Genomic DNA, 12,964 nt, shown 5'->3' on the forward strand with positions numbered 1-12,964 from the left:
TATTTATTTCACTCTTATTGAATATTTTCACCATAAAATTTTCACCATTTCACCATATAATTTTATTTTCACCATATTATTCTAAAACTAAAGCTTTTATTCTTATTCTTAAATGATGTTTTTCTCCTCCAATTCCGAGATATATCAAAATAAATTATCTGACAGTCAGGGCTTACTTTATTTTTCATTCATTGTTTTGGGGAGAGGGGATGTTAAACAAAACGTATTATTCCAACTAAACCCACGGCGGGAGTATGCGCTCCACTGAGTGGCGGTCTAGTTTGGAATGAAATGCCACTCGGTTATGAAAATGCAGAACAAGAAAATGTAAAACGACTCGAGAGACATTTTGACATGATGGTCACATGGTCCACGGAAGGCCAGAGCAGCTGTGTTGGGCGCGAGCTCACCCGAGACCATCGTGGTCCTGTGTTTTCTCCTCCAAGGACTCCAATCCGACTAAAACTTGAAGTGCTTGAAAGAGCGGACGGAATATGACGTCATACTACCCAGATATGACGATGTGACGTCATTCTGACGGGTGTAAAACGGGCCGTCTTGTTTGAGTTGTAAATGTACTACGCACGGCGTTACACTTTGTCCTTCAAACAGAGAGGCCTTAACGTGCTCGTACCATGGCTCGATTTCCTGCCAAAAGATTGCACGTAAAATGTAACTTTGTTATTGACGGATGTGGATTGGATGAAGTTAATGGTATGAATTGGGTTCGTGTGATTTTTGGAAGTGGAGGGTAATTAATTATTAAATTAAACGGAGTGTGGCACAGGTATTTTGGGCCAAATGAACACGTTGTGCAAACAATTAATTGCACCGTTGGTTTGGTGCTTATTGTGGTGGCACAAATATCCTCAGATTCCAAAGGTTGGAATATGTAATCGGACGATAATTCTACGTGCTGTTTAATTTCATGTTACTGTGGGCTCCGGCACTTGGGGATTCGACATTGGGGGATGGAGATGGATGATGGAATCAAATGATGCACTCTGTTTACTACACGGAACACGTGGCACCGATCAGCTTGATTCCGTTTCACACACGAAGAGCCTTTTCATCATTTTTGTTGTTAATAATCCTTATTGCATCTCTCATACTACCCAGATTACAAATTAGGTTATGGGCCAGGATACTACCCAGATTACAAATTAGGTTATGGGCCAGGGTACTACCCAGATTACAAATTAGGTTATGGGCCAGGATACTACCCAGATTAGAAATGAGGTTATGGGCCAGGATACAACCCAGATTAGAAATGAGGTTATGAGCCGGAATACTACCCAGATTAGAAATGAGGTTATGAGCCAGGATACCACCCAGATTAGAAATGAGGTTATGAGCCAGGATACTACCCAGATTAGAAATGAGGTTATGAGCCAGGATACTACCCAGATTAGAAATGAGGTTATGAGCCAGGATACCACCCAGATTAGAAATGAGGTTATGGGCCAGGGTACTACCCAGATTACAAATTAGGTTATGGGCCAGGATACTACCCAGATTAGAAATGAGGTTATGGGCCAGGATACTACCCAGATTACAAATTAGGTTATGGGCCAGGATACTACCCAGATTAGAAATGAGGTTATGGGTCAGGATACTACCCAGATTACAAATTAGGTTATGGGCCAGGATACTACCCAGATTACAAATTAGGTTATGGGCCAGGATACTACCCAGATTACAAATTAGGTTATGAGCCAGGATACTACCCAGATTACAAATTAGGTTATGGGCCAGGATACTACCCAGATTAGAAATGAGGTTATGGGCCAGGATACTACGCAGATTAGAAATGAGGTTATGGGCCAGGATACTACCCAGATTAGAAATGAGGTTATGAGCCAGGATACTACCCAGATTAGAAATGAGGTTATGGGCCAGGATACTACGCAGATTAGAAACGAGGTTATGGGCCAGGGTACTACCCAGATTAGAAATGAGGTTATGGGCCAGGGTACTACCCAGATTAGAAATGAGGTTATGGGCCAGGGTACTACCCAGATTAGAAATCAGGTTATGGGCCAGGATACTACCCAGATTACAAATTATGTTATGGGCCAGGATACTACCCAGATTAGAAATGAGGTTATGGGCCAGGATACTACGCAGATTAGAAATGAGGTTATGAGCCAGGGTACTACCCAGATTAGAAATGAGGTTATGAGCCAGGATACTACCCAGATTAGAAATGAGGTTATGGGCCAGGATACTACCCAGATTAGAAATGAGGTTATGGGCCAGGATACTACCCAGATTACAAATTATGTTATGGGCCAGGATACTACCCAGATTACAAATTATGTTATGGGCCAGGATACTACCCAGATTAGAAATGAGGTTATGAGCCAGGATACTACGCAGATTAGAAATGAGGTTATGAGCCAGGGTACTACCCAGATTAGAAATGAGGTTATGAGCCAGGATACTACCCAGATTAGAAATGAGGTTATGGGCCAGGGTACTACCCAGATTAGAAATGAGGTTATGAGCCAGGGTACTACCCAGATTAGAAATGAGGTTATGGGCCAGGATACTACCCAGATTACAAATTATGTTATGGGCCAGGATACTACCCAGATTAGAAATGAGGTTATGGGCCAGGATACTACCCAGATTAGAAATGAGGTTATGAGCCAGGATACTACATAGATTAGAAATGAGGTTATGAGTTAGGGTTCTACCCAGATTAGAAATGAGGTTATGGGCCAGGATACTACCCAGATTAGAAATGAGGTTATGAGCCAGGATACTATGCAGATTAGAAATGAGGTTATGAGTCACGGTACTACCCAGATTAGAAATGAGGTTATGAGTCAGGATACTACCCAGATTAGAAATGAGGTTATGGGCCAGGATACTACCCAGATTAGAAATGAGGTTATGAGCCAGGATACTACGCAGATTAGAAATGAGGTTATGAGCCAGGATACTACGCAGATTAGAAATGAGGTTATGAGTTAGGGTTCTACCCAGATTAGAAATGAGGTTATGGGCCAGGATACTACCCAGATTAGAAATGAGGTTATGAGCCAGGATACTACCCAGATTAGAAATGAGGTTATGAGTCAGGGTACTACCCAGATTAGAAATGAGGTTATGAGCCAGGGTACTACCCAGATTATAAATGAGGTTATGAGTCAGGGTACTACCCAGATTAGAAATGAGGTTATGAGCCAGGGTACTACCCAGATTAGAAATGAGGTTATGGGCCAGGATACTACCAAGATTAGAAATGAGGTTATGAGTCAGGGTACTACCCAGATTAGAAATGAGGTTATGGGCCAGGATACTACGCAGATTAGAAATGAGGTGATGAGTTGGGGTACTACCCAGATTAGAAATGAGGTTATGGGCCAGGATACTATGCAGATTAGAAATGAGGTTATGAGCCAGGATACTACCCAGATTATAAATGAGGTTATGAGTCAGGGTACTACCCAGATTAGAAATGAGGTTATGGGCCAGGATACTACCCAGATTATAAATGAGGTTATGAGCCAGGATACTACGCAGTTTATAAATGAGGTTATGAGTCAGGGTACTACCCAGATTATAAATGAGGTTATGGGCCAGGATACTACGCAGATTATAAATGAGGTTATGAGTCAGGGTTCTACCCAGATTATAAATGAGGTTATGAGCCAGGGTACTACCCAGATTAGAAATGAGGTTATGGGCCAGGGTACTACCCAGATTAGAAATGAGGTTATGGGCCAGGATACTACGCAGATTAGAAATGAGGTTATGAGTTAGGGTTCTACCCAGATTAGAAATGAGGTTATGGGCCAGGATACTACCCAGATTAGAAATGAGGTTATGAGCCAGGATACTACCCAGATTAGAAATGAGGTTATGAGTCAGGGTACTACCCAGATTAGAAATGAGGTTATGAGCCAGGGTACTACCCAGATTATAAATGAGGTTATGAGTCAGGGTACTACCCAGATTAGAAATGAGGTTATGAGCCAGTGTACTACCCAGATTAGAAATGAGGTTATGGGCCAGGATACTACCCAGATTAGAAATGAGGTTATGAGTCAGGGTACTACCCAGATTAGAAATGAGGTTATGGGCCAGGATACTACGCAGATTAGAAATGAGGTGATGAGTTGGGGTACTACCCAGATTAGAAATGAGGTTATGGGCCAGGATACTATGCAGATTAGAAATGAGGTTATGAGCCAGGATACTACCCAGATTATAAATGAGGTTATGAGTCAGGGTACTACCCAGATTAGAAATGAGGTTATGGGCCAGGATACTACCCAGATTATAAATGAGGTTATGAGCCAGGATACTACGCAGATTATAAATGAAGTTATGAGTCAGGGTACTACCCAGATTATAAATGAGGTTATGGGCCAGGATACTACGCAGATTATAAATGAGGTTATGAGTCAGGGTTCTACCCAGATTATAAATGAGGTTATGAGCCAGGGTACTACCCAGATTAGAAATGAGGTTATGGGCCAGGATACTACCCAGATTACAAATTATGTTATGGGCCAGGATACTTCCCAGATTAGAAATGAGGTTATGGGCCAGGATACTACGCAGATTAAAAATGAGGTTATGGGCCAGGATACTACCCAGATTAGAAATGAGGTTATGGGCCAGGGTACTACCCAGATTAGAAATGAGGTTATGGGCCAGGATACTACGCAGATTAGAAATGAGGTTATGAGTTAGGGTACTACCCAGATTAGAAATGAGGTTATGAGCCAGGATACTACCCAGATTAGAAATGAGGTTATGGGCCAGGATACTACGCAGATTAGAAATGGGGTTATGATTTAGGGTACTACCCAGATTAGAAATGAGGTTATGAGCCAGGATACTACCCAGATTAGAAATGAGGTCATGGGCCAGGATACTACCCAGATTAGAAATGAGGTTATGGGCCAGGATACCACCCAGATTAGAAATGAGGTTATGGGCCAGGATACTACCCAGATTAGAAATGAGGTTATGGGCCAGGATACTACCCAGATTAGAAATGAGGTTATGGGCCAGTATACTACCCAGATTAGAAATGAGGTTATGAGCCAGGATACTACCCAGATTAGAAATGAGGTTATGGGCCAGGATACAACCCAGATTAGAAATGAGGTTATGAGCCGGAATACTACCCAGATTAGAAATGAGGTTATGAGCCAGGATACCACCCAGATTAGAAATGAGGTTATGAGCCAGGATACTACCCAGATTAGAAATGAGGTTATGAGCCAGGATACTACCCAGATTAGAAATGAGGTTATGAGCCAGGATACCACCCAGATTAGAAATGAGGTTATGAGCCAGGATACTACCCAGATTAGAAATGAGGTTATGAGCCAGGATACTGCCCAGATTAGAAATGAGGTTATGAGCCAGGATACTACCCAGATTAGAAATGAGGTTATGAGCCAGGATACTACCCAGATTAGAAATGAGGTTATGAGCCAGGATACTACCCAGATTAGAAATGAGGTTATGAGCCAGGATACCACCCAGATTTTAATGAGGTTATGGGCCAGGATACTACCCAGATTAGAAATGAGGTTATGAGCCAGGATACTACCCAGATTAGAAATGAGGTTATGGGCCAGGATACTACCCAGATTAGAAATGAGGTGATGAGTTGGGGTACAACCCAGATTAGAAATGAGGTTATGAGCCAGGATACTACCCAGATTAGAAATGAGGTTTCGAGCCAGGATACTACCCAGATTAGAAATGAGGTTATGAGTCAGGATACTACTCAGATTTTTAATGAGGTTATGACCCAGGATACTACGCAGATTAGAAATGAGGTTATGAGCCAGGATACTATCCAGATTAGAAATGTGGTTATGAGCCAGGATACTACCCAGATTAGAAATGAGGTTATGAGCCAGGATACTACCCAGATTAGAAATGTGGTTATGAGCCAGGATACTACCCAGATTAGAAATGTGGTTATGAGCCAGGATACTACGCAGATTAGAAATGTGGTTATGAGCCAGGATACTACGCAGATTAGAAATGTGGTTATGAGCCAGGATACTACCCAGATTAGAAATGAGGTTATGAGCCAGGATACTACTCAGATTAGAAATGAGGTTACGAGCCAGTGTTCTACCCAGAATATGAGGTCGATGAGAAATGAAATGACAAGTCAGGTTGTTCGGCCAGGATACTCATGTAATATTATTAGTGAGTATGTAAGCAGCATTCATGAAACGATCATTGTTTAAAGAACGCTGCATATCAATCGATCAAATTCTCGTGTACAGTCGTGGCCAAAAATATTGGCACCCTTGCACTTTTTTCAAATAATGCACCATTTCTTCGAGACAATTGTTGAAATTAAGAAATATTTTGGTATCCACATTTGTACTTCTCTGTTTTTCAGTGGAACAAAACAAAAAAGCTGAAAAAATTAGTAAATCTTAGCTTATTCCACACATAAATCCTAAAATGGCCCGGACAATATTATTGGCACCTTTTAGAAGTTGTTAGAAATAATTAGATTTCAAGCAGGTGATTCTCCTTTACATGTGAATTGAACCCACCTGTGGAGAGTTGCAGGTGCCTGCAATATAAAAATCACTCATTCAACCAGTTTGATTAGAGAAAAGGAGTCATTCTGCTGTTTTGTGTCACTGTGTGTGCCGCAATGAGCATGGAGAAAAGAAAGAAAACCAGAGAATTGTCTGAGGAGGTCAGACACAAGATTGTAGCCGAGCATAGACAATCTCAAGGCTACAAGTCCATCTCCAGAGACAGTGATGTTCCTGTGTCCACTGTACGCAATGTTATCAGGAAGTTTAAGGCCCATGGCAGTGTAGCCGACCTCCCTGGACGTGGCCGCAAGATAACACTTGATCGAAGATTGTAGCGAAGGATTGTTCCAATTGTGGAGAAAGCACCTCAATCAACTGCCAAACAGATTCAAGCTGACCTCCAGACACAAGGTACGACAGTTTCACCTCGCACCGTCCGTCACCAACTCGATGAAAGGGCGTTCAATGGTAGAAGACCCAGGAGGACCCCACTGCTAAGAGAGAAACATAAGAAAACCTGACTGGAGTTTTCCAAAACACACCTGAACAAGCCAAAATCCTTCTGGGAGAATGTCCGGTGGACAGATGAGACCAAATTAGAGCTTATTGGTAAAGCACATCATCTCTATGTTTACAGAAAACAAAATTAAGCATTGAAAGAAAAGAACACCTTCCCTACAGCCAAACATGGAGGAGTTTCAGTGATGTTTTGAGGTTGCTGTGCTGTCTCTGGCACTGGGTTCCTTGAATGTGTTCACAGCATCATTAAATCAGGAGATTACCAAGGCATTTTGAAGCACAATATTCAACCCAGGTCAGATATCTGGGTCTCTGGCGAAGGTCATAGGTCTTGCAGCAGGATAATGACCCCAAACACACATCAAAAAACACCCAGGAATGGTTCAAGCCAAAACGCTCGACTGTTCTGAAGTGGCCAGCACTGAGTCCAGATTTAAATCCCATTGAGCATCTGTGGAGAGATCTGAAAACAGCAGTTGGGAGAAGGCGCCCTTCAAATTTTGGAGAACTGGAGCAGTTTGTACAAGAAGAGTGGGCCAGCCTGCCCGTAGAGAGGTGTAGGAAGCTCATTCATGGCTATAGGAAGTGTTTGACTGCAGTTATTTTGTCCAAAGGCTTTGCTACCAAATATTAAGTCGAGGGTGTCAATAATTTTGTCAATGCCATTTATTTTTATTTTCTGATTTGAAAGGATATATTAAGTTCTGAATTAAAAACAAAGGTTCTGTAATATTAACAGTGAAATAAGGAATTGTGGAGACCAAATACTTTTGTCAAATTCAACTTATTTTTCGAATAAATTGTGAGTTATTTGAAAAACGTGCAAGGGTGCCAATATTTTTGGCCACTACTGTACCTGTGCGTACCGATTATAGAGTTGTTATGTGCTGCATCTCAAGGCTGATGCACTGTTTATAGATATTAACGTTTAAGTATAATAGTGTTACGGATACGGGGGACGGCTCTCCCCTTAGCAAGGGGTGATTAGCCCCTTGTCCTGTTAAGCTGGCCGTCTCCCCGGTCCTGGTACTTGTAATGCCCTCCCGCGGGATGGAACGGATCAGGGTTATGGGTCCAGGGTTTATCCCAAATACCTTTATCCGTCCCTCCGCAGAACAGGGAGACAAGTACCGCTCGAACCCCGGTTTTAGATGTTATAATTGCCGAGCGGTGTTAGCAACCCGACGTTCGAGCCATTAGCAAAGACTAAACCCGATCCTGAAACGTTGGCCAAATCGTGCCACAGGTGTCCAATGAGGGAAATCACAACGACGACGGATGTAAGGGAAAGAAAGGCAAGGTAGTGTTACGGATTTCTGTGGATTTATGTGAATTACTATTCAGGTCTTTGCTTATCAATGTGTAGTCGAGTAACGGTTGTTGTGATTAAAGGGTCAGGAGCCCTTCTGGGAAAAAGGAGACCGGAAACGGAAGAAGAAAAGACACGAGGTCCTGGCGAAGCGACGATCTTCTTCCTCTTCTTCTCGCCGAGCTCCGACGAGAGTTGGTATCGATATTGAGCAGCGTGGAGGACGCGGCATTTGAAAGCCCGTCTGACAAAAGGAGTTACCTGCGCGGGGTACTTACCCCTTGACACGTCAAGTTGCCGTGGGTTCGTGCACGGAACCCAGCGTCCGGCACAGTTCGCCTCACCGTCTACAAGGACGCGTACGGGTCGCACCTTGGGCCTCGCGCGCGTTGCAAGCCGCGCTTGGTTTTGCCCCGTTGCTTGGCAAGGAGGTGTGCACTGCAGCAGCTGTCCCCGGTGCGCGACGTACACGTTTGGAGCACGTCCGCCCGGGGTTCGTTCAACCGCCCGTGTGCGGAGAAGCCGACCATCATCTTGGTCAGGAGGGGCCCAGAGACATTGTGAGGGACAGAGACCAAAGGGGTCGTGAGTACCCAAGGGGTCGGGAGTGGGGAAAGGGAACACACATATATAAGATGGCCATCTTAATAATGGGTGATTAATTGTTGATTGTTGATTGTTGAGGGTTGTTGATTGTTGATTGCTCGGGGAATATATTATTGATTATTCCGGATCCTTGGTGTGGGGTTTCTTATTGACTGGAATTCAGATTGATTGCGTTACGAAAGCGTATAAATAATAGATCTTTCTGGCGGAGTTCCTCTCACGGTCCGGGGGTCACCGAGACCAGGTAGTCACCGGGAGGACCACGTAACAGTAGGAAGAACAAATCTAATTTATTATTATTATTTACAAATCATCAAAATAACCAAGGAGAAAGAAGGATAAGAAAATAACGACAGAAAGGAGCAAGGAGACACAGTGCAATTATTAGCTTATATATATCAGTCTTACTTAACCCCAAGGACAAGACAAAGACAGACAACGAGCACACTTACATGGGGAATGATGGCAGGAACGAATGCAGGAGGTGGATGGCTGGAGGGAGAGGGAGGTCCACGGGAACTGGGTCATGGTCGGGCCGCGAGCGGCAGCTCCGTTCCTCCGCGGCCACGGTCGGCACCGCCGTCAACGCCCAAGCTGCGGTAGTGCGAGCTGCCGCGGGACGAGCTCCGCCGGTCGAGTTAAAGCTGCCTGGTGGAGCCAAGGCTGCGTGGTACTGCTCGTGGTACTGCTCCTGGCCTCATCTGCCGCGTCTCTCTCACTCTTCGCCGCAGCACTTGACCGCCTGGATGCTCTCTCGACGACTCCCACTCTCACGCAACTCTCAGGACTCCTCGCAACTCTCAGGACCCTCTCAAAGGCTTCCGCGCGCGCTTATATATCGCCTTGGGCGATCAAACCGCCGGCCTCCAGGACACGCCTATCGGTGAGCTCGCCTCGGCCCTGATTGGTCACGAGGGCTCACCGATCCCGCCCCTAGAGGAGGCGTTTGCAAGGCCACGCCTTGTTCCCGGCACTGGGCTGACTCCTCCCACCTTCTGCTCCGAGTTGACCTCATGGCTAATGGAGTCTTGTAGCGAAAAACCACAACCCCACAGCAGCAGTGGAATGCAGCAAACCGCCCAATGCAGTTGGCAATTGACGAAAGGGGAAGGTGAAGGGAATCTACCTTGTTTGAATTCGGTGCAATGGAGTGTCAATTAATGGAAGACACAGCCTTAATCTAATACACATAATAAGGAGATAACTACTGACAAGGAGGAAATCTATGATTTGCTACGTGATCGTATATGGAATAACTACGGGCACGACCTTTGACCTTTATACACCAAATGGAGGAAGGAGGGTGATATTTTACACAATAAAAAAAACACAATTCTCATATCCACAACACTAGTTTATTGTTGTTGTCATTGAAGGAGTGTTACTACTATGGGAGCGGTAGTTGTGTAAGCATGCAGTGTGTTGCGTTGTTTGGGGCTGCAAGCTCTTGGAACGCTGGAATGACAACAGGCAAGTTTGGACTTGGTGAGAAGACACAAATCCTTGTTGTTTAATTCCCTGCGGAGCCCTCACTCCATTCCCAACTTGGAAATGTTTGCCTTCCTCATCATGCACGTTTTACCTCGTGAATTTGTCCACCTGATGAGCGGTCAAATCACTTGCGTATTTGATCGATCGAAGACCCTCATCACTCGCCATCTCTGCGATGATGACTGCTTATGGTCGTCTGAACGAATTCTTCTTGTTTGTGATGTTGCATTTTCAGGGGCCTCCCTGGAACTCATCTGTTGTATGTTGAGTGTCGGTGTCGTGCTGAATCGATTCGATTCGGGCAAATGGTGAAATGCCACATTACCCTTCCTGGTTGGTGATTCGGGAATTCCTCCAGGATGAAAATCTGATAAGACGTCTGATTTGTAACTCCAGTTAGAATTTGTATCTCCATTTCTCTTGGAAACCTGAGATAGTCATATGAGTTGGAGGGTCCCTTCCTGTCTTTCTGCAGCTTTCCTCTTCTTGGAATGGTGAAGGAAAATTGGTCAAATTTCAAATGAATTGGAACATCCTCTTCCTGTAAAATTTGTTTTCCTCTATTCTGTTGCTGCTTTGTTGGTGTTTTTAATCCCACACTTATCGGTAACCTCTTACCTACGTGTAAGGAAACGCATTATGGAGACCCGGTAGAGCAGGAGGCACGAGCATGGGCACGAGGGTAGAAGTAGTAGTCTGGAGACGGGAGACATTTAGTTCAAGTGGGAACTAGAGTTGGCTCAGGGAGGGCCTGCATGAGGAAAGAGGAGACGGGCAGGTCTGGGCTTGAGGCCTGGTAAGCTCGATTGGGCGGTTTGCATAATCACTGAAAGCTTTAAAGCAAGGACAGGTAACGATAGAGAGGGAGGGCACAGAGACAAAGCGGTGGTATATATGTGAAGGTGGTTACAGGGAGCAAACATCTAATTGCTATCCAGTAGTTTTCACTTTGAGTTGTAATAATGTACTTCAGGTAACTTTTGGCATCATTGTCTGTCTTTCTGCTCCGATAATCCGATAACTTCAACCATCGTGGCAATGTGGCACCTTTTTATAGTTACCCGAATAATCGATTGCATTGTAACCTTCCTCTTTTCTTTACACCTCCTTCCAGAACCAGCATCAGCAGAGGACTTGGTGATGGCCGTGGAGAATGGGAAGAGGTATGTACGATGTGAGGCCATGATCCTCATCGCGCACCTTGTGGACATTACCTGATGAGTTTACAGCTGCAATAAATTGTGCCTCTTTTGTCAGTACGGGGAAAACTTACCCGATGAGGTTATTTGTAATTATTTCATCAAAGCAGGTAGTTTTTGTTTCCATTGCACTACCTGCACACCCACCTCCATCATGCTGACTACCGTTCGCTGAGTGTTGGTAGATTGCCGGTGCGGTGCGTGGTTTCTGCGGTGGCACCAAGAGATGGTTAAACGTGGTATCCTCAATCGAGTAACCGCTTTATTTCGGACACCAGATGCAGACTATCTGACCCTGCCCGTGTAAACCAAGACCAGGCAGCTAGGCCTTTCTGTTGTGCGCATTCCTCCTTTACCCATTTATCATGATATAATGAGTCCGAGTCCTATACCCATCCCCAGAACCTCCACATCATCCCAGTTTGGTGCCACGACCATTGGATCACGAGCTTGTTGGGGTTGATGCAACCGTTTCGACATTCTTGTGCAACTGGGCCTGATTGCACGAACGCCCCGATCCCTTGGTCACATCATACAGGCCTTTCTGTCTGTTCTTCTTAATCCGCATTTCACCTTTCCCTTAACGAAAAACACGCCAGACGTGTCAAAAGGTACCGAGACGGATTCCTTGGGTTTCAGGAAAACTGGCCTGTTCACTATGATCAAAATTCAATTCGTGCAAATCCTCATACCTGCCTGTTCTCAAAATCTCACCTTTGCTGTTCATTCTGGATGCTCAAAGATGGTGTTTCCAATGTGTTGATGGATGGATAGGATACTCCTATTACTCCCGATGGCTTATCAACTTCCACACTCCCAATGTGTTATTCCCAGAGGATTATTCTCGAAACAAAGGTATTCCTCGTCAAACTACCTGGTTTTGGATCAAGTCTACTGTTCCCTTTCTCTTATGACTTCTGAATCCCGATCAGGTGCTCACTGAGAATATAACAGACACCTCCCGATCTCCGTTTCTCATAGTTCTTCGCTCTTCCTGTCAAACGTTATTTGCATTGTACATTATACGGACAACGTTGTCTCAAAATGAGATCAGTCACCAATGGAGGTCCAGTTTCTGGAGCCTGGTCTTCTGGTGTTTCTGGAGACCTCACCCTCAGCTATGACCTACATTTGGTGTTGGCATTCCAGGTGTTCCACTGGATAATGCTTACTTCCTGGTTCCTCAAATCAAAGGGACCCACTGTAAGACACCACCATCAATAACCAAGGGATGTAACTCAAGGTACAGTTTATGGAACGTGCATTTGAAAGGGATTGACCTTTCATCCGGTACATTC

General features: G+C 44.5%; 2 protein-coding genes across 5 annotated transcripts in view; one reads left to right on the top strand and one right to left on the bottom strand.

Moving 5' to 3' along the window:
- LOC144892202 (uncharacterized) overlaps positions 1-12,964 on the bottom strand; it is a 997,431-nt gene that overhangs the window by 19,103 nt on the left and 965,364 nt on the right. The gene's annotated exons all lie outside the window — the stretch shown is intronic.
- The window catches only part of LOC137427962 (uncharacterized), a 40,769-nt gene that overhangs the window by 10,862 nt on the left and 16,943 nt on the right, over positions 1-12,964 (top strand). For 3 of the 4 annotated variants that reach the window (XM_078777568.1, XM_068117828.2, XM_068117832.2), the window contains exon 2: positions 11,582-11,630. In XM_078777568.1, coding sequence (XP_078633694.1) covers positions 11,582-11,630 — 49 coding nt within the window. Of the gene's footprint in view, positions 1-11,337; positions 11,441-11,581; positions 11,631-12,964 lie in introns of those variants that run through there. The other variant, XM_068117830.2, reaches the window with a different exon arrangement.

The sequence above is a fragment of the Myxine glutinosa genome, chromosome 5 (genome assembly GCF_964187855.1).
Source record: "Myxine glutinosa chromosome 5, kmMyxGlut1.1, whole genome shotgun sequence".
NCBI lineage: Eukaryota > Metazoa > Chordata > Myxini > Myxiniformes > Myxinidae > Myxine > Myxine glutinosa.